The 27,324-nt window shown below is 38.3% G+C and overlaps 1 protein-coding gene across 1 annotated transcript in view; it reads left to right on the top strand.

The window, feature by feature from the left end:
* The window catches only part of LOC128864819 (neural-cadherin-like), an 82,341-nt gene extending 63,345 nt beyond the window's left edge, over positions 1-18,996 (top strand). The window contains exons 2-3 of the mRNA XM_054104575.1: positions 17,001-18,878; positions 18,935-18,996. Coding sequence (XP_053960550.1) covers positions 17,165-18,878; positions 18,935-18,996 — 1,776 coding nt within the window. The 5' untranslated portion in view covers positions 17,001-17,164. The remainder of the gene's footprint in view (positions 1-17,000; positions 18,879-18,934) is intronic.
* The last annotated feature ends 8,328 nt before the right edge of the window (positions 18,997-27,324 follow it).

The following is a 27,324-nucleotide window of genomic DNA, read 5'->3' on the forward strand; positions in this document are numbered from 1 at the left end:
AAATTTAATTTATTTCCCATTAAGCGAAATGGCTTGAAAAAAATGTTAGCTGTTGGTGTGCAACCCAAAAATTTATCATTTTCTAGCTCCACGAAAAAAATTACCCATATAAGTCATTAGCATTCGAATGTGGAAAAAGTCAAAGCTTACAAATTACGCTGTTAATTATCATCATTTTCCGCTTACAGAAGAAGAGTAAAATTTTTTGTAAAAAGTAGGTACATGGCAGCTATGCCTATCGTATATTGAACAAAAAGCAGTCTGTTAATGTGTGGGTGCAATTAAAATTTGATTTCTGTTTGGCTTGAAATCATTTCAGATGGGCGCAACGCATAAATTTGCATACAAAAACAAATCAAAACAAAAACTAAACTGAAAATGATAATCGATTTGTACAAATATCCAAATACACACGCACACACACACACAGCAGAAATATCCCATACGCGCGCCAGCCGCCTTTTCATGTTTGTATGTCCAGTAATTGTCCACGCAGGCAGCTGGCATTTGTCGGTAGTTATCAAAAAAGTGGAAAGCCATTGTTTACAAGCTCATTTAAAAGTCATTTAACAAGTGGGATGTGCCTCGAATGCTGCAGTTGCAGCGGTTAGATGGTGGACCCCCTGCTGCAATACAATAAACCGAAAGCAAATAAAAATTTATACGCTATGTAAATAAGTGTATGAATAATAATAGCAACAAATTATAACATAGAGCCGAAAAATGCAAACATCGAAATATTTAACGTTATTTACAGTGTTGTCAATAAATCAGTTACTTATAGGAAAACTTAAACAATACATATGCGCATTAGGGTGCGTCGTTTTCCATGCAAAAAAAAAATGTATGCTATTTTTCCATCGGAATCATAAAATCTATTAAATTTTAAAAATTTCAACAAAATATTTTCGAAAAATATTAAGAATTTCATGAGCTGGATCGATTTGAACGTAAATCCGAAAATTGGACTTTCTTTAAATATATTAAATTCAATATTTAGAAATATTTGATTCAAAAATATTTAGAATAATTTTCAAACTGAGGAACTAAATTTTCGAGAAATAAAAACGGTGAGAAAATACTTGTATGTACGAGGTGTGTTCAAAAAGTATCGCGAATTTTGAATTTTTGCAGGTTCCGTATGTTTGAATTTCGATTTTTTTGTGGTGATATGTTGGTACTCATGTATCCCACTCATGCCTGCGAGTTCGGCCAGTTTGAATGTTCAGTTAATTGTTGACAGCTGCTTTGCTTGCAAATGTTTCGGCTCGTCTTCGATTTTTACCTATTCAAAAAGATGGATCAAAGAACTTGTATCAAATTGTGTGTGAAAAACGAAATTAAGTGCGCGGATGCTTTCCGAATGTTGACTGTGTCATACGGAGAAGCTACTTTGGACCGAAGTAACGTTTATCGGTGGTACAAAATGCTCTCAGAAGGCCGAAAAGATGTGAACGACGAAAAGCGTGCCGGACGCCCGAGCACCTCAACAACAGACGAAAAAATTGATGAAGTGAAGAAAATGGTATTGGCCAATCGTCGAAGCACCGTTAGAGAAGTTGCTGAGGGCCTAGACATATCGATTGGCTCGTGCCATTCGAGTTTTATCAATGATTTGGGCATGGGAAGAGTCGCCGCAAAATTCGTACCTAAACTGCTCAATCTCGAACGAAAGCAGCATCGCATGAATCGTGGGTTTATGGGTATGACGTGGAAACCAAAGCTCAATCAACTCAATGGAAGCTGCCGCACGCACCAACCGAAAAAAGCGCGCCAAGTTCGGTCGAATGTAAAAGTTTTGCTTACCGTTTTCCTCGATTGCAGGGGCGTTGTGCATCATGAGTTCTTGCCATAGGGTAAAACGGTCAAAAAGGAACATTAGTTGCAAGTTGTGCGCAATTTGCGTGAAGCAATCCGCTAGAAACGCCCGGATTTGTGGAAGAACAAAACATCGTTGCTTGTGCGCGACTTTGGCCAAGAACAACACATTAATGATGCCACAGCCAACGTATTCCCCAGATCTGGCCCCCTGTGACTTTTTCTTCTTCCCGAAACTGAAGAGGCTCATGAAAGGACGACACTACGCTACGATTGACGAGATAAAGACGGCATCGAAGAAGGAGCTGAACAAGATAAAAAAATGATTTTTTGAAGTGCTTCGAAGTTTGGAAAAAACATTGGCACAAGTGCGTAATATCTCATGGGGACTACTTTGAAGGGGACAAAATAGATATTAATGAATAAATAAATAATTTTTGAAAAAAACAAAAAATTCGCGATACTTTTTGAACACATCTCGTATGTCTTTTTCCAGTGATATCTTAAAAGTGTAAATCGGTCACGATTTTCCAAGTTTCTCTGAGACCTATCTTACAAAAATATCATAAAAAGTCTCATCATTTTGATTTCGTTGATACAAAATTTAAACACTTTTATTCAAACTTCAACTATTTTATTATTTGAGAAGACTTTATTCAAAAAAAAAATTTTTTTTAAACAAATTGTAGTATTATAAAAGACACGATAACTCGAGATATTTTAAAATCAGAGAAAGAAAATACTTTCAATAATTACTTTTATTTATAAAATACTTGAGATCTAAAATTTTTCCGAAATATTTTTGAGGAAGCCTTAGCATATAAAAAATGTAATAACTTTGTTGCCCAAACTACGATTTTGTTTGGTGAGGCACCCTATTACAAATATTTGTGTGTACAACAATCCTGCACTATTTCTAACAAGCCATGACTGTTAAGTGCACCCAGTAAGAAACATGGAGCAAGTGCAGTAGATTGAGTTTAGTTCCGGGAAAAGCTTCGTTTGAGATAATCTTCATTTCAACTTCAGCACGCTCAGGTCAAATTATGGTGTCACTAACCGTCCAACTGACCGCACTATTTGTCAAACCATTGGCAAAATTGAGGATAATTTTTGATAATTCTATGATACTCGACCGGTTAAACTACGTACTGGCGGAAGTGAAGAGAGTATTGCGGCTGCAAATGAAAGTTTTGTCGAAGACACGGATTCAGCATGGATTCGGCGCCAATCTCAAAAACTGGGCCTATCTCATGGCACTACTTGGGCGATTTTTCGTAATGACCCTGGCTTGAAAGCATATAAATTATAGCTAGTCCAAGATTTGAAGCTGTCCGATATTCTAAAGCGTCATAATTTCATTCGTTGGGCTCTTGAAAAACTCGTCGAAGGCTTGGAATTTTAGGACCTGAATTTTATTCAGCGATGAGGCCTAGTTTTGGCGTTAATATGCAAAATTGCCGTATTTCGGCTGAAGAGCAACCCGACGCCTTTTAAGAACAGCCATTACATTCATTGAAAACAACCGTTGGTTGCGGTCTAAGGGCTGGAGGAATCATCGGCCCATATTTCTTTAAGGACGAGGCTAGCGCCAATGTATCGGTGAATTGCAAACGCTATAGCGCCATGATAAACGGCTTTTTGATGCCGGAAATTGAAGCCCGTGATATCCACAATATTTCCAAATTTGTTCTAACCAGACGGAGTTACTTTTAGATTCGATTAGATTTGTGGGGGGTTGAACAAGTCCAAGCCCTCAGTCAGTAGACCATTGTACTATACCGGGACAGATATCAGTAGAAGGAATAGAGATAGGAAAGATAAAGTGTGGTTGGTAAAAACGGACGAATTAGTTTGAGATCACTCTTCCACAAATCTCTTGGTTTCATAGATGAATTTTAAGAGATCCGGCAGAGGAAGAGTATGAACTTTGTCCATACTTAGTGTATCGCAACCCAATATCCTAAGTCTTATTCTGGAAAATGCAGGACAGCTACAGAGAAAATGCTCTGCAGTGCCGTCATCTTCAAGACAGGATAGGTATATCGGGCTGTCCACGACCCGACATGTTGACCACAGACGTTGTGCCCTGTGATTACACCTACCAGTACTTTCAGGACCTACCTGCTGAGTTTTAGGAGAATGGCCGCTCTTTTCCTGTTTGGTTCTTTCACAAAGCACTTGGCAACTCTGCACGAGTTCAACTCAGACCAAGGACCTCTGTGGTAGACCTCATTAAGTCCTCAATTCATAGTTGAATCGATGCGGAATTGACACTTAGAAAAGGTGCAGGGCCTAGTGGCATACTTGCAGAGCCTTCATTTGCCAATTTATCAGCTAACTCTTTCCCTGCAATACCACAATGTCCAGGCACCCAAATAAGACTAGCTTTGTTGTGTTTTGCAACACTGTTCAGTTTTGTCTTACATTCACCGACAAACTTCGAAGAGCAGCGTGGGTTAGCAAGGCCTTTCACTACAAATTCCAATACTGTTGCCCCGCCACTTTTTCTCAATTAGCTAGTACGCCACATTCAAGATGGCATAGACTTCCGTAAGGAATACCGTGGCCATCTGTCCTGTGGCATAGGAGTACTTAGTGTCTTCGTCTAAGTATCATCCAGAACCGCTTCCATAACTGGTTTTGGACCCGTCGGTGTAGAAAGTGTGCTGATATCCCGTTAAGAGGTTCTCTGGACTCAACCATTGATCTCTATCTGGGATCCAAACATCATACTTCCTACCGAGGCAAGCGACAGACACCCGATTGTCCACCAGCATCGAGAACAGTGTGCACCGCTCTGAATACTGGTGGTATATCTGACAGTGGCCAGTGCTTTCTTCATTTCCCCAGACTCCGTTTAACTTGAGCCTGTACACCGCCTTCATTGCTTCCTTTCAAATTTGTAGATCTAGAGGTGTTACCTACTTGCTATACAGCCCGTGAAACAATGGAAGTACTGTGTTGCCGTTTCGATGAGCAATTTATCTCAATGCCTCGGGGCAGTGTTTGGATACCAACATCGTGTGATATCACACCTTTGGATTTTTATTTCTGCGTGTAAGTAAAGCCTAAATGCTTGGTGGATAAACCAGCTTCAAATGAGGCATTGGGAACCCAACATTACAAAAGTTATTCACGAGATACCGACCGAAGTCCTCCAGCGTGTCATTCGAAATTGGTCTGTACGGATGGCTGAACTGCGGCGCAGATGCGACCAACATTTGAAAGGAGTTAGCTTTAAAAAATAAATGTCATAAATGGTTCTACAGAAAAATAATAAGGTTTGCCCAATCAATTTGATTTTCGTTGTTTTATTTCATTTCAAAATCTGTTACCTCTAAATTGATCATCCTTTATAAAAAGTGAGGATCAGACAATTAATCCTTTAAAAATTTCAGAACTAAACTTTCACATCGCTGATCCACGCATATTTTTTGTTATCTCCACTACCAGAATCCATTGCTGGAACCTTGGAAAAAGTTTAATTTTGTCGTATTTTCAGCGTTTTCTTTTTATGTCCTATTAATAAATCCCTTGTTATAAATTTTTCATTTTGTGAGAGTAGAGGGCACCCAATTTTAGACAGATTTTTCACAACCAGATAAATAGGAATTTCAGAAATTATTGAATTTTATGCTCCCCATCAGGGCACTTAAAGTTACTCGCATCTTTTTCTCTTTAGCAGCTGCTTTCCTACTGACCACAATAGCTGTAACGGCGCAATTTCAACAACTCGCAAGCTCCATTAACTTGAACAAATGACCACAGTTCGCAGACAAATTTCTGTATTGGCTTAAAAATAACAATAATTTCTAATGTTTGTTTTCGTGTTCAACAGAAATTTATGGACTATCAAAAACATGTAATATGTTTTACACGTTTGCTTTATTGTGCATAAATTATGACTTATGAAGTCTTATGTGGATAAAAACCGTTGAGAAAAAACTACAAACATAAAAATATTAGCAATTTTTAAATTAAACAAAATCAAAACTGAAAAATAAATGAAATAATAGGAAAACAACAACAGACTTTTGCACGTCTGATAAATATAAGTTTCTTACGTTTCGGCTGGTTTTCATATACCACAAGTTTTGCCACTTGTATTGCAAATTCCATTTGCTTTTTCTATTGTAACTGCATATCCGCGCAGCTTTTTGCTCATCTCATATTATTTCACCAGCATGCTTTCAAAATTACTGATGGTATGTAAGCCTACACGGCTGCTAAGAAAGTTTGGTATGGTGATAAGAGCTGTTCGAAAAATTCTAAGGCTGAAAATACCCTTCATTCAAGAGGCCCAGAAAGTGTTTGAGGTTTGTCAACTTCGCAATTTTCGGGCGTTTAACATTTACCTGTGGCCGTCGTAGTCGAATGGGTTGGTGCGTGACAACCATTCGGAAGTGTACAGGCGCGAAAATCTGTGCATGAAACGCCAAATAAGGAAAAAGTTTGGGGTGCAAACAAAGCATTATTCTATCTATTGGTCACATAAACTAGGTGGGGCAGTAGAGAGAAAAACTGAAAAAATTGCGTTCAATATCCATGCGAGTGATTAAATGGTAGAGTGAAAATGTATTATTGTACTTTTCCATAAAATAGCAGGAGATTTTCTCAAAAAAAATGAGCGTACATAACAAGGCGTTAACATTAGTCTATTTACGTATATTTCCCACAAACCTTAACCATATACGGGTAATCTTCGCCGATTCGACTGTTGCTCCTTTTTTCATTTTCCTCTCCAATCGCTTGCCATATTGAACTCTCTTTTTTCGTGTTAAACTAGTAAAAATGTTTACTCTTATTACAATATTATATGAGTATATTATTGTTTAGTATTGCTTTTACTCACTTTTGCTAGTCTAACAGAAAATGTTATGTTCACCTTAACGAAATTGTTATGTATGCCATAATTTAAATATATTTTAAAAGGCACTTTTAGGCGCAGCCAAGGCCTTGTAATGCAAACAAAAGATGAATCATTAGTTAAGTCTTGTGTGAAAGGGTTTATGCACAGAACTAAGTTTTCATCTATTTTCAAAAAAAATATACAATTTTTACAATACTCCTTCTATTTGAAAATAACCAAGGCGAGGAAAGCATACCAAGCACACGAAACGTGTAGGCAACCCTATTAATATCAAAATACAGAGAGCTCGGTGAGTAGCAATCCTCAAATGTAAACAAAAATCAGCTATTTCCATTTCATTCTGTCTAATGCAGTAAAAATGCGTGTTACTTGCATAACTGAAAGTTAACAGATCTCTTAACAGCGGTAGCGCTTAACTTAACAGAGCCTTTAACTGCCCCCAAGTACTTCGCTGAAATATGCTATAAGAAATTTCTATATTGGAATTTGGTGTTTATTCGCTTCGTTAGAGGAAGATAAATTAATTGCTTATCAGATTTGCCTTTCTGCGATGTGAATAAGTGCGTGAGGATCTACTCCAATTAGGGTCTAACTTAAGGTTGACAAAAATCATTAAACGCATGGAAAAATTGGAATAATATTTGACTTATGCCAAAATTTGTGTGATGCTTTGGGTCTATATGTCATTCACTGTAGCTGAAGAGTTGACCTTCATTACAAAATTAAATTCGCGCTTTGTATGAAATTTTTTCTGGCAGCCGTCGAAGTAGGAACAAGAAAAAAATGTTCAGAAATCATTGACGATTTTTAGCCTTTTCAGACTTGCACTTTATTATACTAAAATTTAGTGGGTGCATAAAAATTTGCGCTCTGAAATTCCAATTAAAAAGTTTGAAGTTTTGATGAAACTTAGCTGAATTTTTATAAATCTTGTGAAAAGTTCCAAAGTTATAAACTTTAATTTCTCTAGTAGTTGTTGTAGAATATACTATACTTTATATGAAATTGATGAAAATTAAACAAACAAAAGCAAATAGCAAAACTGGTGAAAATGTTGTGATACTATAGTTTTTCGTTTATATTCTCACAGACTGAAAATTGAAAGATCTGTGCATCTCCCTTATGCTTGCAGTGTCTTTCAGGCCGAAGTACTGGCAATTGGGGAAGCTTGTAGGCTACTAATCGCAAAACCCTCTTTTAAGAGAAATACCGCTATTCTTTCGGATAGCCAAGCTGCAATCCAGGCACTGGATTTGGCGACAACAACCTCTAAAGTGGTGGAACAAAGCAGGACTAGCCTTGCCACCTTGAGCGAAAACCATAAACTTACCTTAATCTGTGTCCCGGGACATCGTAGCATTAAAGGTAATGAAAAACGCTCTTGCTTAATTGGTATTCACACCATTAGATGCAGTCAATAGTGCAATTTTCCTAAAATACTTCCGAAATGCAAAATTAGCAGAATGTTGTGGCCCACCTACAAAGCAATCGTCAACATTGGTAAACATGAAACGACGGGACGCCTGTAGACTAACGGCAGTCATAATTGGCATTTGGTCTGTTGGAGAACAAGCAGCCGAAAATGGGCATCCCTCACAACACGTACTGTCACAGTTGCAAACAACCGGAGAAAAAGGAAACAATCTTCAATTTCTTCTGTGAATGCCTTGCCCTATGGAAGGACAGAATGTTAACTCTGGACAAACCGCTGTTCGAGAGTCTCGAACAACTGTCTAGTTTAGATGTTAACAACCTAATAACGTTCCTAAACTGCACAGACTGGATATAGTCCTGCTGCAAATAACTCTTAAACAATTTGGTAACGAGGATGTGGCAACAAAATGGTGCGGAAGCGCTAGTTGGATTCTGGAAGAATCACCACTTAAACCAACCAGCTATAGTTTTTCGTATGTAGGTCTGTAGCTATGACAAATTTTCGAGACAACAGCACATAACTCGGACATGAGTGGTCAAAGTTAGAAATTGCCGAACAGAAAGCGTTGTGCGAGTAAAGTCGCAATTCTGTCCCTTTTGAGGGCACAACTTTTTTTAAATCCCATACATTTTTCCCTTCCTTAAATTCATGCGACTTTTGTTCCTTTTGGTACCACAAAGTTTATGTACAATTTTGCAATTTTTCCTTCATGACACTTGTCTTTTTTTCGAAGTTCTAAAGTCGATCAAAATGACAAAAATAACACAGAGCGCCCTTCGGCACACCTTGATCTTTTGAAAAGATTATAATAAATAGTAACTTGCAACAGAATCTAAAAAAAACAATAGTTTCATATTTTTTTCAGATGAACTATTTAATACAAATTAAAATCTCTGACAGTTAAGCAGCTCTAAAATCGCTGGATAGCTTCTCATTCCATACTGGAGAGCCCAATGGGGCATGCGGCAGTCGAAAAGGCTCATTGATCCAGAACGGATAAAGCCAGAAGCAATCCTTAACTTAAGCAGAAAGGACATACAACTTTACAGTGAACTACTAACAGGACACTGTAAACTTAATTATCACATGAAGAAGTTAGGTGCGATAGAAAACGATTCCTGTAGACTCTGCAAAGAGGCACAAGAAACAGCAGAACACGTTCTATGCTACTGCCCAGCAGTGGCACGACGCAGACTACATAAATTACCTGGTTAAAAATTAAGCCTAGAGCGGTTTTAAGATTTATTAAGAGCCTAAAACTGTTTGAGCAGGCTACTTGGCTACACAATAGATCTCTGCGCAGCGCACAAACAGCCAATCATTAACAGGTCAGTCCATAAGTTCGAGCGTTTTTTAAGGTGGTTTTAATAAAAAATATGTTTAAAGTATTTATTAATCAATAATATATTTTCCTTCATTATTTACAATGTCCTCCCAACGTTTAGGCAAATTTTTAATTCCCTGCTCAAAAAATTGTTTGTCCTTGGAGCCAAAATATGCTTTGATATACCTTTTTATAGCTTCTTTTGAGGAGTAGTTCTTGTTACTTATATGGGATTAAAGTCCACGGAAAAGGTGATAGTCACAAGGTGCAATATCCGGAGAGTATTGTGGATGTGGCATTAGCTCCCATCCGAGCTCGTTTAGCTTGCCTAATGTGTGCCTCGCGGTATGAGGCCTTGCGTTGTCGTGGTAAAACAAAACTTTGCGTCTATTCACTAGAGACGGTCGATTTTTTTTAGGTGTCTCATTCAGGGTTGATAGCTGATGGGAATAATAATCAAAAGTTATCCTTTGGTTTGGTTCCAGAAGTTCATAATAAACAATAACGGCCATATCCCACCAAATAGACAGGAGAATCTTCCTGGGGTGAAGGCTCTCTCTAGGGGTCGGTTCTGGTGTTTCATCTTTATCTAACTATTGACGTTTGCGAACAGGACTATTGTAAAGGACTCATTTTTCATCACCAGTAACGATACGGTTAAAAAAACTTTCATTTTCGAGCCGTTGCAGCAGCTGAGAACACACATTCACTCTCTGCTGAAGGTTGGCGACGGAAAGTCTATGCGGAACCCATTTTCCCAGCTTTGAAACCTTTCCCAACTGAACCAGGTGCCTGTGAGCTGTTCCATGCGATGAATTTAACCTCTGAGCTATCATATCGACTGTGAAATTTGGCTCAGCTTCCACGAGTTCGAGCAAGGCGACGGAGTTAAAGACTTCAGGACGGCGAGCGCGTGGGGCATCCTCCGCGTCGCAGTTATCACTTCGGAATTTGAAAGCCACTTTTGCGCAGTCCTTACACTCACGGTATTCTCTCCGTGAACTGTGTTTATTTCTGCAGCAGCAGTTGTTGCATTTTTACTACCTTTATAAAAAAAATACAAAATATGCTTATACGCGTTCGAAGATTCCATTTTATTTTTTTAAAACACGTGCTTCTATCCGCGATTACAATCACTTGTTGAATGCACAATATATCAAAGAAAATATAAATAGTTCTGTTATATTCCGCGAATAATTTTTTGTATGCAAAAATCGTACAAAAGTGAATTTGATGGGTAAAATACGCACGAACTTATGGACTGACCTGATAATACAAATAATTTTGGGATATATTTATATTACTTTTTTCACTTTATATTAGTTTTTTTTTTTTGTAAAATATTTTCTAATGATTTTTTTTTTTGAAAATTCTGAAAATTTTTTATATATAATAATATTTTTTATTTTTACTAATAATATAATTTTTGGTTTTTAAAATCGTTAAATCAAACTAAATTAAATTTCGTGAATAAATATTTCATACTCATCGAACTTATAATGAATTAAAAAAATAATAGTTTTAATAACCTAATAATTTATTTACAAAATCAAAAGTAAAAAAATGGTTTTCCTCTCGTAAAAATTCTTTTTTGACAAACTGTACAGGTTATTACAATATTTTTTTTTTTAGTAACCTCGAATACCCCCCTCTGTGCGCCCTGTTTTCAATGCCGTTCATTGTCTGCATGCTAATGACATTTTAATTTTACCGTAATTGTTGTGACACGCTGACGTAGTCGGCTGCTTTTCAATTGATATTTATCGATTTTTATAGGATTCCAACGGGAGCGATTTCAATGGGCATGAGAAGATGGAATTTTGTGTTGAGAAAAATGTAAGGTCGCTCAGTGTGGCCACTACTGTGCGCGGAGGAGGACCTAATGAATAATGAAATGAACTATCAAAGCAAGTGCTAATGGATATTAGATATTGGGAATGTTAATTATGAATCACAAAAAAAAACGACGCTGTAATGAGCTCAAAGTGTAGAGAAAATCATAAATGCCATTACCAGTAGTTTTAATTGAATTGAAAGGTTGGCGGCATTGTGTTTTGAGTATCTAAGTACGCTTCAGCATTTTTGCTTACGTGATATTCAAACGGGGTCTCATTGAATACTTTAAGAAATTTAATACACAATTGGATAAATAGGTGTCCGAATCTTACATTATCACAATGCGCCGGTTCATTCCTCGATCATTATAACTACAACAGTTTTGTGAATAAAGCCTCAAAAATGAGAGAATTCCTGCTTAAAGGAGTGTAAAAGAGGCGAAAAAACTTAAGCAAATGACAAAACTCTTATGACGAAAGTGCAACAGGAGAATAACGCAGAAGCTTCTCTCCCTGAGTAGGAACGCAATATTCGTAGCCATCGGGCTACTTACACACAACATTTTGATCGGAAATGAAAGTCCATAAAGAACATGAACTTTAACAAAAGCTGCTATGAAGCAAAAGAGTCAAAAACGGTCAGAACTACGGTAGAATAACCTTGATTTGCGTATGGGAAAACAATAGTTTTTGGTGCAAGATTTTTAAGACACTGCAAAAAGTGTCAAAGTTTAAAGCTATGTCAACGGGTTAGGCTAGGTCAGGTTTGGCAGCCGCATCGCACATAGAGACAGCGATGCCACTTGGACCACTAAATGGGTCCATTGTCTGCCGTGGGGGCTGGGCTACATTTCTCTTTCCATACTGAACCATCCTGAGCTTTTGACAAAGCGTAAAAGGTTGTTGATACCTAAAGTGTATAGATTATCTATATTCCTAGAATTTCAAAATTCGGTTCCTGCTTCTGGCTAGAGCTGGGGAAGTGCAAAAAAGGGGTTGGATTGTTTCCAACTCCTCCTCATGCGTGTAAACGCCTAATCTCCTTCCATCATTTCCTATAAGACAATGCCCTACTAAGGTCCTGATTTGAAGTCTACTAAGTTTTATAATACTCTTGGGCAGACGTAAATATAGCCTTGGCCATGTTTGCCTAGCAATTTCACAGGTGTTAACGCTAATCCATCTTTGATTTGCAGACCTAATATAATTAATGCGACCTTAATGAAGCTTACAGTTACGAGAGGTATCTCCATAAAATTACTTATGTCTGGCATACAGGTACCTTCTCTTGCAAGTTGGCGTGCCTTACAGTTTGCTGATATATCCCTGTGCCCTGGAACCCAGCATAAGATTATACGATATTGCTTGGCCATCTCATTTAGAGATTCGCGACAACGTAAAACCCTCCTTGATGTTTTTTGGAATGCATCCAGGTCTCGAAGGGCAACTTGGCTGTCTGATAGAATGCAGATATCCGTTGATGATATTCTGTTTATCTTTAGCCATTTTAAGGCTTCATGAATAGCGTTTATTTCCGCTTGAAGAAACGCTACAGTGATCCGGTAGTTTAAAGGATTCACTAATAGTAAGCTCTTTGCAAAATAACACTGATCCTGCACCAGTGTCCATTTTAGATCCGTCCGTGTAAATCTTAACGGGTGTGTTGGGTGTTGGATCTTCTTCAAGCCATCTCAGTCTAGAAGGGATTTTCATTAGGAAATTCCTTTCGAAGCAAAGAATGGGAGGGTGATAATCACAGTCACTGAGTATATCCGTGTAGGAGTCTAAGATGGTTGAATGACCATGAGTGACAGTCCTCCATTGTGAGCTCGCTTTGAGCTTTAAAGCGGAGCAGACCGCTGAGTATTTGCAGAAGAGATCTAGGGGTGGCAGATGTAATATGATTTCCAAAGCCATGGATGGCGTGGTTTTCATGACGCCACATATTGCTAATTCCGCTGATTTCCGCACCTTATTCAATAAATTAGAATCGGTTTTTTTCTGCATAGCACACCACCAGACAACAATTTCATATAGAAGAATTGGTCTGACGACAGCAGTGTAAAGCCAATAAGCTACCTTTGGTTTAATTCCCCAGGTCTTACCTAAAGCTCTTTTACAGGCATACAAAGCTTGGTTCGCTTTCCTGACTCTTTCTAAGATGTTTGACTTCCAAGTCAGTTTCCTATCTATGTTTAGTCCCAGGTACTTGGTTTCTCCCGAAATCACAAGAGCTTCCCCCTTGAGCATAATTGCACTTAGCTGAGGGATTCTGTGTTTCCTAGTGAACAATGTGAGTTGTGCTTTGTTGTCTGGGTTGACTCTTAGACCACACTTTTCTGCCCACCTAGAAAGTATATCTAGAGCATTTTGTATTAGGTCGCTTAATGTAGATACAAATTTACCAGAGACAGCAATAACAACATCATCGGCGTAAGCTATCACCTTACAGCCCACCGATTCCAGTATTAACGGGTTAAGTTTGTTTAATCACCGAACTCATATTAGAGAGAGTTTGGGTTTAGAATCTATAATTTGTAATAAAGGGCTCTACTGAAGAGCCAAGTGGGCTGATAAACTTGTCGGCCGTATTTCAACTTAATGAAACTTAACGGTTTTATTCAAAGAAGTAACATTTTCACTTCAACCTTTTCTTTCTTTTAAATATCTCCTCACCTTCGAAAACAGTAGTTTCTAGGGCAGCGTATGTCATCTCCTCACTTAAGGGGTTATACGCAGTTATGACTTTCAAAAAAAATCGATTTTTTATTGCATTTTTGTAATGTACATATATTCAAAAGTATACGCACGAAATTTGAAGTAGATGTAAGCAATACTTTCGGAGTTATACCTAAATATGTAGAGATGCCTCGGCACGTTCAACCGGTGTTGAAACTTTAAACGTGTTTTTTTCAAAACGGCATTTTTCAAGTCGGTGTACACGATATCTAGAAAACGGCTTGGTTGATCGGTCAACCGTTTTAACTCAATCTTTAAAGATACATTTTCTAGTAATTAATCGTTCCTTTTGTAAATATGATACTTATTTTCCATTTTATAATCAATTTACGGCCAAATTTTAACGTAAAAATCGAAATCATTTCTTTTAAAAGCTGCCATTTTGTGAAAATTCACTATTTTGATTAGCCGAACGATTAATTACTAGATAATCTAATATATTAACAAAATTTGTTTGGTTTTTTGATTTCAGATAATCCAATCCTGAGTTACGATGTACACCGTAAATCGTCTTTTTTTAAAGGGGGTTCCAGAAATCGCCTGCAGCGCGCTCTATAATCAACATTTTCATAAATAAAAAATTTTGTTACGTTCTTGAGGGATGCTTTTATAACCGCCAAAAATTTTCAAATTAAAATATTCTGAAGTTTCTTCAGGATAAATCCTTGACAACCCGTCTGTTATTTGCTTCATAACTGCGTATAACCCCTTAATTGATGTCTCTCAACTTCTGTTTACTTTCCTCTCTCTCTCGCTATCTCTCTGTCTATTCCCCTCCATCGCTCTTTTCTAAGGTTACCAGATTCAAATTTTTAACTTCTTTTGCTATATTCCAAATAGTTTGGGCTTACTTTAAAATCATTTATATATAATTATATATTAATTTATTATTTTTTTAACAATTCTTCCTTTTCGTTTAAAACTACAGCCAAATGAGACTAAAAAGATATGAAAATTTGAGCTGATCGGAAAAATCCCAGACGTTCGGACTAAATCCCCAAATTTGAAAAGTGTTGAAAAATCAGTATTTTTCCTTTATTAAAATCTTCTTCTACCTCCTTGCTTTTGTTCCGTTTCACTTGGGGTCAACTCTGCTGGTTTGTAATTGCCAGATTTTTCGATCTCGGCTCGATATTTAAATTCTCCTCTTTCACGTGGCTTTCCATCTGCTTCGTTCGTGTATGTTTGGGCCACTCTGGTTTCCTCGGCGGAGTAACTTTGTCTAGAACTCTCTTTGTCATATCGGATTCAGGCTTTCTCTGGACATGATATTAGCTATATGAGCAAAGATGGCTTTTGTAGTTTTTGTTCAACCAACGCAATTTCAAGGCTTTCACGAATGTGCGGGTTTGGTACTTCGTCCAGCGTTTTGACCGCTGTTAACCGTCTTAGCATTTTCTTTTCGGCCGTTTGAAGCTTTCTTCGTATAGCCTTTTTAGAGGTCCATATAACAGGGTGGGACGCAAAGCTGTTTTATACACACTTGTACTCGAAACTATTTGTATATGAAGGAAACATCCAACACGAATAGAAAAAAACTAGAGCGATTATTGAGCGACTTTATTGACCTTGCATCTTAATACCAAAATTTAATGAGCTATTAAACTGTTAAAATTTTCTGAGGCATCTGATTAAAAAGTCAGAAATTTTGATGAACATTTCTAAATTTTTGTTCCATTTTCCTGAAATTTTAAACTTCCACTTGCAGGGTTTTTGTAGTAGATTGAACTATATTTTGATAAAAAAAAATTTAATTAAAAAAAAATATTATTAAAATTAAAAATGAAACAAATAGATAATTGTTCAAACTCTAACCAAGGAAAGTCTTGCTGAAATATATTATGGACTGTCAATCTAGGGTTTCACTACTTTCTCTACAACCTCGATATATGCAGCAGAATTCTTTGAGTAAAAAATGGCATGTCGTTTGTTGTGCACAGCACCCAAGACCAAAATAGTGGCTGGACATTACGTTTGCATGACAACAAGAACCTTTGTAGGGTTGGAGTATAGCCATCTGTCATTTCTGTGGTTGGTATTTTGACCTTGGTAAACAATTTTTTTGTCTAAAAAAACGATAACATCTCAGACGCTTCAGGGTGTTTAGATTTGTATAGAAGGCGTTTTCATCAGACTACTCGCAGTTCTCGTGTTTGGTAGATCAAAAACTGTCTTCTGCGCATAACATAGGATTTATATCGGAGATCTTCATGGACAACTCGACGTATGTTATAAGATCATCAGAAATATTAAGCTACATTGCTAGTGCCCTCATTGATTTTGAAGGGTTCTCGTGAATGATCGATTGCTCTTTTTAAACAAATTCTGCAGATCGGACAGTGTCAGAAGATTTCTCGTGCCATTTGTGTTTTGTAAAGCCTGATGCTTCCAATTCACGGCGAACCTTATGAACGAATGAATCGACGCACTTTAGATTATTAGAGATTTTTAAATCGTTGTGATTTGCACAAGTAGCGACGATAACTGCATACCTCTTTATTTCTTGAGTTAAGTTGTAGCTCTCCATGTTTTATCTGAAAAAGAGCAAAAAGAAGAATAATGGTTTCGGGAAGTTATAACCACTAACATATGTATATGCATGTCCCCAACTACAAATGCGCATGCATCCTGTATACAAATGAACTGCTTATGTGTGTGTGTAAAATAAATTGCTTCGGGTGGGCTGTAGATCTTCGTGAAACCATTCAAAATTTATTCGTGTATATTTACTTTTCTATAAGGAAGTAAATAAAATTTTACGTCCTCACTTTCGGCGTACCATGGAACACAGATTGTTTAATATTATATTTGATTTTCCAAAAGTAATCTCGAATTCGAGCAAACTTTAATTAAACTTTTATTGCCTCCATATGTACATACTCACATTTTAGGAGAATAGTATACAAAGATAAAAATTAGAAATATTATTATTCACAACTAACGAATCCCTCTTTTTCTTGCTCTTTCTCTTTTCAGTTGTGACAAAAATGTGTTGATGCAAAACAAATAAATTAAGAAAAGTGCTTTGTCTACGCGAAATTTAAGCCTGCAAAGAGTGCAGTCAACAGTGAAAAATTTCGTGCAGAAAACTTCGACGAAAACTTCGAAGCAGTGCAAAAAAGTTGCGTACGCGTGCCAAAATGGCGGCGCGTTGCTTACCCGTGCCACAGCGGGGGCATCCGCTTTACTGCAGTGAAACGCGCGATTCCGTTACGGTTCCTCGAATAAACACGCGTCTTTCGTCAATTCGTTCGTATAATATCGCGTCGCATTTCTTCCCTACGTCGCGTTCGTTATCACGCGATTATGTACTTGCCATCGCCATCTGCATGTTGCTCACGTATATCCGCGTTACGCAAGCGCATATGGCCACCCCAACTGTGTCCAACGACGACGGTCGTATGCCTGCAACGGTTGGCATTTCGGCGGCTAATGCTGCGCGTATGTTGGCTGGTAGTGGTGGCTCGGCCAGCAGCGAATACTCGCTTGTGTTGCCACATGATACTTATCCGGGTTTTAGCATTAAGAAATTCAAAACAGTGCCCCTGAACAAATCGACCTCGTCGTTGAAGGCAACAACTTCTTCCTCAGCATCATCAGCGCCTGTGGGTGCTTATCATATGCTCGCCGGTGATTACTCGAAATATTTTACAGTGCTCGATGATGGCGTCGTTATGACCACTTCCGACATCTCACCACTAGTCAATCGTCCGGTGAATCTGGTTGTGGTCGAGGAGACGCCCAACGCCACCAACACGCACAATTTGCAGCTTTTTGTGATGCATCGCAGCGATATGCTGCGCTTTCCGGGCACTATGCTGGATGCAAGCGGTGAGGTGCGTGAGAATCGGCCCGCAGGCACACGTGTACGCGGCATACCACTGATGCAAGCCTTGAGCGGCACTGCGGCGCCAGACGCTAATGCTGGTGCATCGAAAAAGGTGCGTTACACTATCATCGATGGTAATGACGATCAAGCGTTTGCCTTGCAGACACGTAAATCGGATAAAGGTAGTGAAATAAGCGTGGACACGATTTTGGTAGATAACGATGGCGAGACTGGTGTGTGGTTGGTCACCAATCGGCCACTGGATCGTGAAACAAAGGCGCACTATGATCTCTCCGTACAAGCCGCAGATATTGATGGGCTCGATAAGACCGTCTCGAAGATACAAGTGACTGTGCTGGATGAAAATGATAATCGCCCTATATTCAAGTCGACTGATTACAAATTCGCCATTGCCGGCCAGAAGTCCACTAGCTTGGAAGGTAACTCGTCCACGACCTGGAAACGCTTCAGCATTTTGGGTAAAGTTGAAGCCACCGATGCTGATGGCGACAAGATTGCCTATCGTCTAAATGCGCCAAGCAACATTGTCATCATTGTGCCACAAACTGGTGAAATTATGTTAGCCGATCAACCACAAACTTCCGAATTGCTGATCGAAGTGGAAGCGCACGATTTACGCTACCCCAGTTTGATAAGCAAGCAACCGGCCAAAGTTTTGCTTGAGTTTTTAGCACCCGAACCGGTCTCTTTTATTATGCAACACTTGGAGCACGATGCGGTCAATGAGCATTCGCATCATCGCGAAAAGCGTCGGGTAACGCGCGCGGTACGCCCGACCAAACGTATCGAGTTTACCGAGGCAGATGGCGATACCGAAGGTAAATCCGTCTTCCAGCTGGAGAAGGAGACCGATAAGGAAACCTTTAAAATACGTGACGACAATCCATGGGTAACGGTCGAAACGAATGGCGCGGTGCGTGTGAAAAAGAAGTGGGACTATGAAGAATTGGGACCGGAGAAAACAATCGATTTTTGGGTGATCATCACAAATATTGGACAACACGGTGAGTGCTAGAGAGCTGGAGTCAGCGTTTAATAAGTGTATTTTTATTTGTTGTAGTAAAAGATAATAAAAACAATCATGAAAAGCGTCATGAAGAGCGCCATGAAAATCATCATTAAAAGCATCATAGAGCAATATTGCCAACAAGTGGGCTGTTGCGTTAAAAAACATTCGGTTCAACAGTCAAGTGCCACATATTTTTGAAGCACCGTTGTTTTGTTAATTTTAGTGTATAAGTATCTATATGTATATATATAAATGAACATTAGGGTGGGCACACTTTTTGATAAATTTTTTTATGTTGTTCCTAGCAGACTCGAATTTTAAATCAAATTATCAGAAAAAAGTTTAAGTCTAGAAAGCCCTAAAGTATATTTCGACCTCCCTTATGGGAAGATTAATTTCAACTAAGTATTATGAATGATGTTGTTTTAAATCCAAGCTTGTGCTGGGGAGTTATCGAGCCGCAGAATTTATTTTTAATATATTTTCTAGAGAACCCCACTTTTAAAAGTACCTCAAAATGGAGCTACCAAATAAATTATTAATTGTTTAGTATTGTAGTAAGACAAACTACTGCCCGCAGGTGTTTTATAGGTAAATCAAGCTAAAGCGTGCAAAACAAAAAAATAATAATTAAATTTTAATATATAGGGTTTTTTAATAAGAGGTGTTATTTTGATGTTTACAGAAGAATGCTATTTCTTAATATAAATGATCGGATGTTTATTTCATTACAAAGAGGAAGGTATGCCGCTAATAGTGGAAAATAACATCAGGCAAATGACCACCACAATCACGCTTACAGGACAATATCCTTTTCATGAAATTTTCCATAACCGAATTGCAAAGTGGCTGCCCTATGTCCTCAATAGCCTCACGAATTCCATTTTTGAGGTCTTGAATCGACCCTTGGCTGTTGGCGTAGACCATTTCTTACACGTGGCCCCAAAGAAAAAAGTTACAAGGTGTTAAATCACAAGATCTCGGTGGCCAATTGTGATCACCTCTTCGAGAGATAACACGGTCCGGAAACTTTCCCGTAAAAGATCAAAGGTTTCGTGGCTTGTGTGGCACATAGCCCCGTCTTGTTGAAAATAAACGTTGTTCAGATCAATACCATCCAATTCCGACCTTAAAAAATTGTTAATCAGCTCTCGATAGCGCAATCCATTCACCTGTTATTAGAAAACTCTTTATTTAAAAAATTCTCTTAAAAAATTGTATTCCAATCATTAATTTTTTATTTACATACGTAACGTATTTCAGATTATTTTGGTTTTGGAACCTTTTTACTTTCAACAGGCGGTGTATTTGTACTGCTTTCTATCTTCAAAACCACAACTGTCTCTCTATTTTCTTATTAATTAAAGCTAAATTTAGCTTCTTTCGAAATTTGGGAGGCTCAAAATTAACTTCAGAGCTATGCTATGCACTTTTTTTCTCAGAATTCTATGTAGAATCCCAATCTTCTCGGACCGGCGTCGGAAAAATTCGTTCCACACAAAGTGACCCACCCTAATATATATGTATTTATGTGTCAGCCCATATGTAGATACATACATACATATGTACTGTGTTTGGTATGCTCGCTTGCTTCCTCATAATTACCCAAACTCCGCCCAAGTTGTTTTCAAGGAAAACTTTTCTTTTTAATTGCTTTTAAGTGCTGCAACATGTGTGGCAATGCTCTTCCGTACTGAATTTGTTTTTGTTTTTCGTGTTTTTTCTTCGGCATTGCCTTTTTGGTATGAAAATATTTTTGCCCAGCCCGTTGCTGATATTGATAAACGCACATGTTTGCGCTGCCATAAATATTTAAAATTAAGTGCGACCAAATGACTCATAAAAAATGAAGAGGGTGCGAAAATGCAAATAATTCATGGCTGCATATTCGACCAAAAGCATTGGTACATGCAGATGGGTAATGTGCTCACTCTTCGTATCGTGTACAAACGCTCATACATATGTATCTACTCACACATACACATATATACATATGAAAAAAGGCATTATTAAAGGGAATGCTGTTTCCTTTGAGCGAAGAAAGATTATTAATATATTTTTGTGTTTAGTTTTATCAAATACAATTTTTAATTAAAAATTTGCTTAAAATAGCACTGGGCTTATCACAGTTAGTTACTTCGGGGGATAATCGTTATAAAACTTGTTAATTGATGGAAACTTAATTGGTTTTATTTCAAAAAAATTATAGATGGCTCACAGATTACTTCGATATTTTACACTTAAAAAGGCAACACATTTCATATGTATTGGGTTGGGGAAAAAGAAATGTCGTATTTGTAATCGAAATTTGACACTTTATTTAACGTACTTAAAATTATACGATTCAAGTCAAGTATGTCCCGTTTTGTTCGCAACCTTGTTGCCATTTAGATGACAACTTCATTATTCTCCCTTTATACAACGCCCCTCCGTATTTGCAAAAAACTCAGAGAGCCTCTTTTGAGGCCAACTTGGTATCACCAAGGGCGTTTTGCATGGACCGGAAGAGATGATAGTGACTTGGTGCTAGGTCCGGACTATATGGTGGGTGCGATACGACATCCCATTCGAGCTCCCGTAGTTTCTGGCGGGTCATCAAAGATGTGTGAGGACGAGAGGTGTCCTGGTGGAACACAAAACCATTCCTATTGACCAATTCTGGCCGCTTCTGGTCAATCGCCTGCTTCAAATGGTCAAGTTTCTCATAGTAGAGGACCGAATTAAGGGTCTGGCCATAGTTGAGCAGCTCATAGGGGATAATTCCCTTCCAATCCCACCAAACACACAGCAAAACCTTCCTGGCGGTCAATACGGGCTGGGTGATGGTTTGGGCCGGCTCCCCGTTTCTCGACCACGATCTTTTTCACTCCATCCGCTTCCAAAGTGGGTCAAGTTCGTTCCGTTTTAGCAGAGAATCGCAAGCGTTGATTCGGTCCAAGAGATTTTTTTGCGTCAACACGTGTGGCACCCAAACATCCAGCTTTTTTTGGAATCCAATCTTCTGCAAATGGTTCCAAACGGTTTTGTGTTCTACACCTAGTTCCTGACTAATCGAGCGAATGCTCACATGCCGGTCTCTTTGGATAATTTGAACGATTTTATCAGTTTCTACGACGATTGGCCTACCAGTACGGGGTGCATCTTCGACATCTACTACGCCGGAACGAAATCGATCGAACCAACGCTGTGCTATGCGAATCATTACAGTATCAGGCCCATAAACTTCACAAATTTTTGCCGCCGCCTTCGTTGCATTTTTAACTCTAAGATAGTAAAAAACTAAAATATGACGAATATCTTGCTTAGTAGACTCCATCTTTGACGCGCTATAACTTAAGACTGAAACGTACGATCACAACACTGTCAAAGAGACACTTGTAGTACAGATTGTCGTCTTCAAATCGCCGTTTAGTGTGACCCGATGCAATAAGTACAACGCAAGATATGTTTAAATGTCGCGCTCAATTGACAAAATACGACATTATTTTTTCCCCAACCCAATATATATACTAATATATCCATAGAGATAAATACATATTTATGCTATAAGAAAATTGTAGAACAATCGTGTCTACTACATTAAAAGTATTAAATAAAAATGAATGTGTTTGCTGTAGAAAAAAAAATGGTTTCGAAGCACGGTCTGTATCCACTTGAATACATCCAGAGAGCCAAGAAAACGACACTACCCTATCTCAGTGATGTTATATCTCTAACTTTTTATTAACCTGTTCAAGGGTTTTTGTACTTGAACAGTTTTAGATCTCGATCCTCAATAGACTACTGCCTTTCTGGACTCGGCATCAAAGCACCAAAATTATTCGTACACCGCGCGAGCTGAGCCACTCTTCCTGGCAACTGTTGGGTTCCTTATTTTTATTAAACCAAGCAGAGTCAATCAAATGCTCAACACTCTCATATTTCCTTACACTGGCCAAAAAATCATAATAACAATGTAAGCTTTACATAAAATGAATGTAACGCAAAACAGCGCTATGAGTCCTCAGGCACGAGTGTGTTAGCATAATCGAAAAAGGGCTGGAAACAAGAGAGTACACTCTTGGTGTGTTTCTGGACATTGTGGGATCCTTCGACAATGCTACCTTTGACTCTATGTGCTCTTCTACCAGAAGTCATGGAGTGGAAGAAATCATTGTCAGATGGATCCACTCTATGCTATCCAAAAGACTGCTTACCATGGATAGAGAAAGCGATGAAGGAGTCAGGGTTGAGGTAAAGAAAGATTGCCCACACGGCGGTGTACTCTCTCTCTACTCTGGTGCAAGTGATTAATGATCTGCAAGAAATTAGACACATCCAAGCCTACGCAGACGATGTGTGCGTACTAATCTCAGGACGATCACTTGAAGTTATATGCAATAAAATGCAGATAGCTCTAAATAAGATTGAGTATTGGTGCGAATTGCATGGCCTTGCGTTGAAGCCTACAAAAAGTACCTTAGTGCATTTCACTAGGAAACGCAATGTGGAAGGCCTGTTACTACGCACATTGAAAGGGGTAACACTGCAACTGCCTTCTGAAGTTAAACATTTGGGAATACTCCTAGATAGTAAGCTTACCTGGAAGAAGCACGTCGAGCAGAAGGTCTGTCGAACACTAAAAGTCTTCTGGCAGTGTAAGAGAACCTTTGGCAAGACATGGGGTCTAAGGCCGCCGATAGTACACTGGCTGTACATCACCCTGATTAGACCCATTATTACATACGCTTCTGTAGTATGGTGGAAAGCCACAATGGTTAATTCCAGAGTAAAACCCCTAAACAAGCTATAGAGAAGTGTGTGCTTGGGTATCACAGGTGCCATGAGTACGACATCTGGCGATGCCCTTAATGCCATTCTGAACTTGCAAGCTCTAGATCTGAAAAATTCGAGAGGAAGCAATGAAGACGGCGTACAGGCTCAAGTTAAACGGATTCTGGGGAAATGAAGTAAGCACTGGCCACTGTCAGATATATGTAGCACCAGTTGTCGGAGCGGTGCACACTGTTCTCGATGCTGGTGGACAATCGGGTGCCTGTCGTTGGCTTCGGTAGGAAGTATGATGTTTGGATCCCAGATAGAGATCAATGGTTGAGTCCAGAGAACCTATTAATGGGATATCAGTACACTTTCTACACCGACGGATCCAGAACCAGTAATGGAAGCGGATCTGGATGGTACTTAGACGAAGACACTAAGTTCTCCTATGCCACAGGACAGATGGCCACGGTATTCCTTTCGGAAGTCTATGCCATCTTGAATGTGGCATACTGGCTAATTGAGAAAAAGTGGCGGGGCAACAGTATTGGAATTTGTAGTGACAGTCAAGCTGCACTGAGAGCCCTTGCTAACCCACGCTGTTCTTCGAAGTTAGTCGGTGAATGTAAGACAAAACTGAACAGTGTTGCAAAACACAACAAAGTTAGTCTTATTTGGGTGCCTGGTCATTGTGGTATTGCAGGGAACGAGTGAGCTGATAAATTGGCAAATGAAGGTTCTGCAAGTATGCCACTAGGCCCTGAACCCTTTCTAGGTGTCAATTCCGCATCGATTCAACTATGAATTGACGACTTCATGAGGTCTACGCACCGAGGTCGTTGGTCTGAGTTGAACTCGTGCAGAGTACCCAAGTTCTTTGTAAAAGAATCAAACAGGAAAACAGCGACCTTTCTCCTAAAACTCAGCAGGAAGGACCTGAGAGTACTGGTGGGTGTAATCACAGGGCACAACGTCTGTGGTCAACATATGGCTACCATGGGGGTCGTCGGCAGCCCGATATGCCTGTCTTGCCTTGAGAATGACGACACTGCAGAGCATTCTCTCTGTAACAGTCCTGCATTTTCCAGAATCAGACTTAAGATATTGGGTTACGATACACCGAGTGCGAACAAAGTTCCTCTTCCGGATCTCTTAAAACTCATCAATGAATCCGAGAGATTTGGGGAAGAGTGATCTCAACCTAATTTATTCGTTTTTAGCATCCACCTTTTATCTTTCCTATCTCTATTCCTTCTACTCATATCTATCCGGGTGTAGTTTAATGGACTACTGACTGAGTGCTTGGACTTGTCCAATCCCCCCCACAAATCTAATCTATCCTAATCTAATGAGTCCTCAGGGCTCACACTTACCAAAATCAATGCTTGGAATAGTTCTTCGCTGATCGACTACTCATTGTTCTTTTCATTAAACGAAGGTACTTGAACGTGCAATAACGAATGAGGAAAGTCGTGTCTGTTGTAAGACGTTAAAGTGTATGCTGAATCTCATAGATTTGGGGTGTGAGATGCAGGGCTAATAGGTTTCTAAGTTGAATAAGTAATTTGAATTACAACACACAGACGTGAACTGTGACTTAATAATTCATTAGCATTTTATATATTATTTCCGCATTACATAAACAAGAATATGCTCGCCTCAGTAATGAATTGTAGAAGTAAAGTTTTAACTACACCAACTGAAGCATAAAACCATAAACCACAATCCTCAGGGAATATATAAAATTCTCCACCAAATGGTACAATGAAGATGAAAACTGTACAAAAGCTAAAACAAGAGTAACAAGTAACTGAAATGTATTGTTATAAAAGTTATAGCATTCGCAGTGCTTATAAAATATTATTATACTGCATGCACACATACACACATACATGTGTACATACATTTATGCACACTCTCCCTCCATATTTGTTATAACAAATCCATTTTGTAATGTCATAAACTCCATAAACTATGAAACTCATCAATCTAGTTAGGCAAACTGTCGAGAAATATTAAGGACACTTTACGTGAACGCCTTAGCTATGTATTTAACGAAGTCTCAGGGAACTTCATAAGCCGTAAACGCTGAGATGTTACAGTGATTTAACCCAGTTTCGCCTTTGAACTTATGTGATATATCCATCAACTTTTATGTTGAGTATCACAAAATCGCACCAATGCAAAAGCAGCTGCAGTGAAGCGCACATTTCAAGTTGTCAAGAAAGACATTATTACCGTTAATAATGTAATAAACTATGAAAATATTTTCTCTTTACAGTGCTTGCTATTAGATTGTGATAAGCATTCTCCGTTATGTGTATATGAATGCGAATTGTATGTATGTATGCTGATATGAGTACACACGTATTCTCTTTATGTCATTCACATATGGCAAATATCTGCAGATACTCGCGGATGCTATTAAAATTCATTCATTTAAAATTCTATGTTTTGGAGTGAGACAACACAACTTGAGCTTCCTCTCACATTGAGATGTATGAACACACGCGTAAATTTCTCCATATGCCTTCATACAAATGCACACAGCTACTACACATACACCAAGCTAACTTTTCACAGGCACGAACAGGGAGTAGAGTAGAAGAAGAGCGCAAAAAGGAAACATTAATTTTTTTTAGTTTATTGATGTCTAAATGTTTGTACAGGGCGGAATTTGGAAGACTTGGTGGCAGAAGTTAATTTAATTAAGCGATCCTTTTTTAGGAAACATTTTCATGTATTTCGTACTGCCTTATGGCAAAGTTGTGTTACAAGATTTTCAAAGCAGTAGGATTCTAAATTTTAAACTGAATGTTCATATTATAAATTTTTTTTCCGAAAATATTTCATTCAAAAATAAATTCAAAAGTGCGTAAATAGAGGAAGTAAGATATTCACGTTGATAGAAACACATTCGATAAAAATGGTCTTCAAAAAGTAACGCCTAGATGTCAGTAGTGAATAATTCTTAGACGGTACGTTTTTATGTATTCTTGAGTTTTGAGAAATAAACAGATATACAATATTACAAGATAGAACGGCTTAAAATTATTGAACATTTTTATGAAAATTATCGATCTTAAGCGAAGCTCATGACTTGTATGGTGAAAATAATCGTCCGAATGAGTCGACAATTCAAGGTTGGTGAAAAAACTCAAGAAACTGGTCCTGTCGAGTATAGAAAAAGGGGTGTCAGACAAGACTGGATATTTTCGAAAAGTAAAGTCTATATTAATATGATAGCAACGGGTCCAGAGCTGAAACACAACATTCAGATTGAGATTACTGAACTCAATGCGATAATGCGTTAGCGACTCCTTGAAAATTTGAATTCTCGTATGGCAGCCAGTAGATGTGCTCATGGTGAGCCTTTAAATTATGCCATTTTTTCATATAGGATTGTTAAGAGTAATTCAAATTAGAGTTAAAAGCGTGGGATGCTTGATATAGTAAATATTACAATCATTCTATTGGCAACTACCTATGTACAGAGGGTTATGAAAGTGAAGCAAAATGCATCCCACGCTTTTAACTCTAATTTGAATTACTCTATTTGTATCTTAATTTTTGTTATAATTCTGTTCTGAGGTAGTTGACTATGACTGATCGTTCGATTTGCTATTACTTCATTATAGGTTTCTTTGTCATTAAAATTTATTTTCTACTTTTTAGTTCGATTA

This window comes from Anastrepha ludens, chromosome 5 (assembly GCF_028408465.1).
Source record: "Anastrepha ludens isolate Willacy chromosome 5, idAnaLude1.1, whole genome shotgun sequence".
NCBI lineage: Eukaryota > Metazoa > Arthropoda > Insecta > Diptera > Tephritidae > Anastrepha > Anastrepha ludens.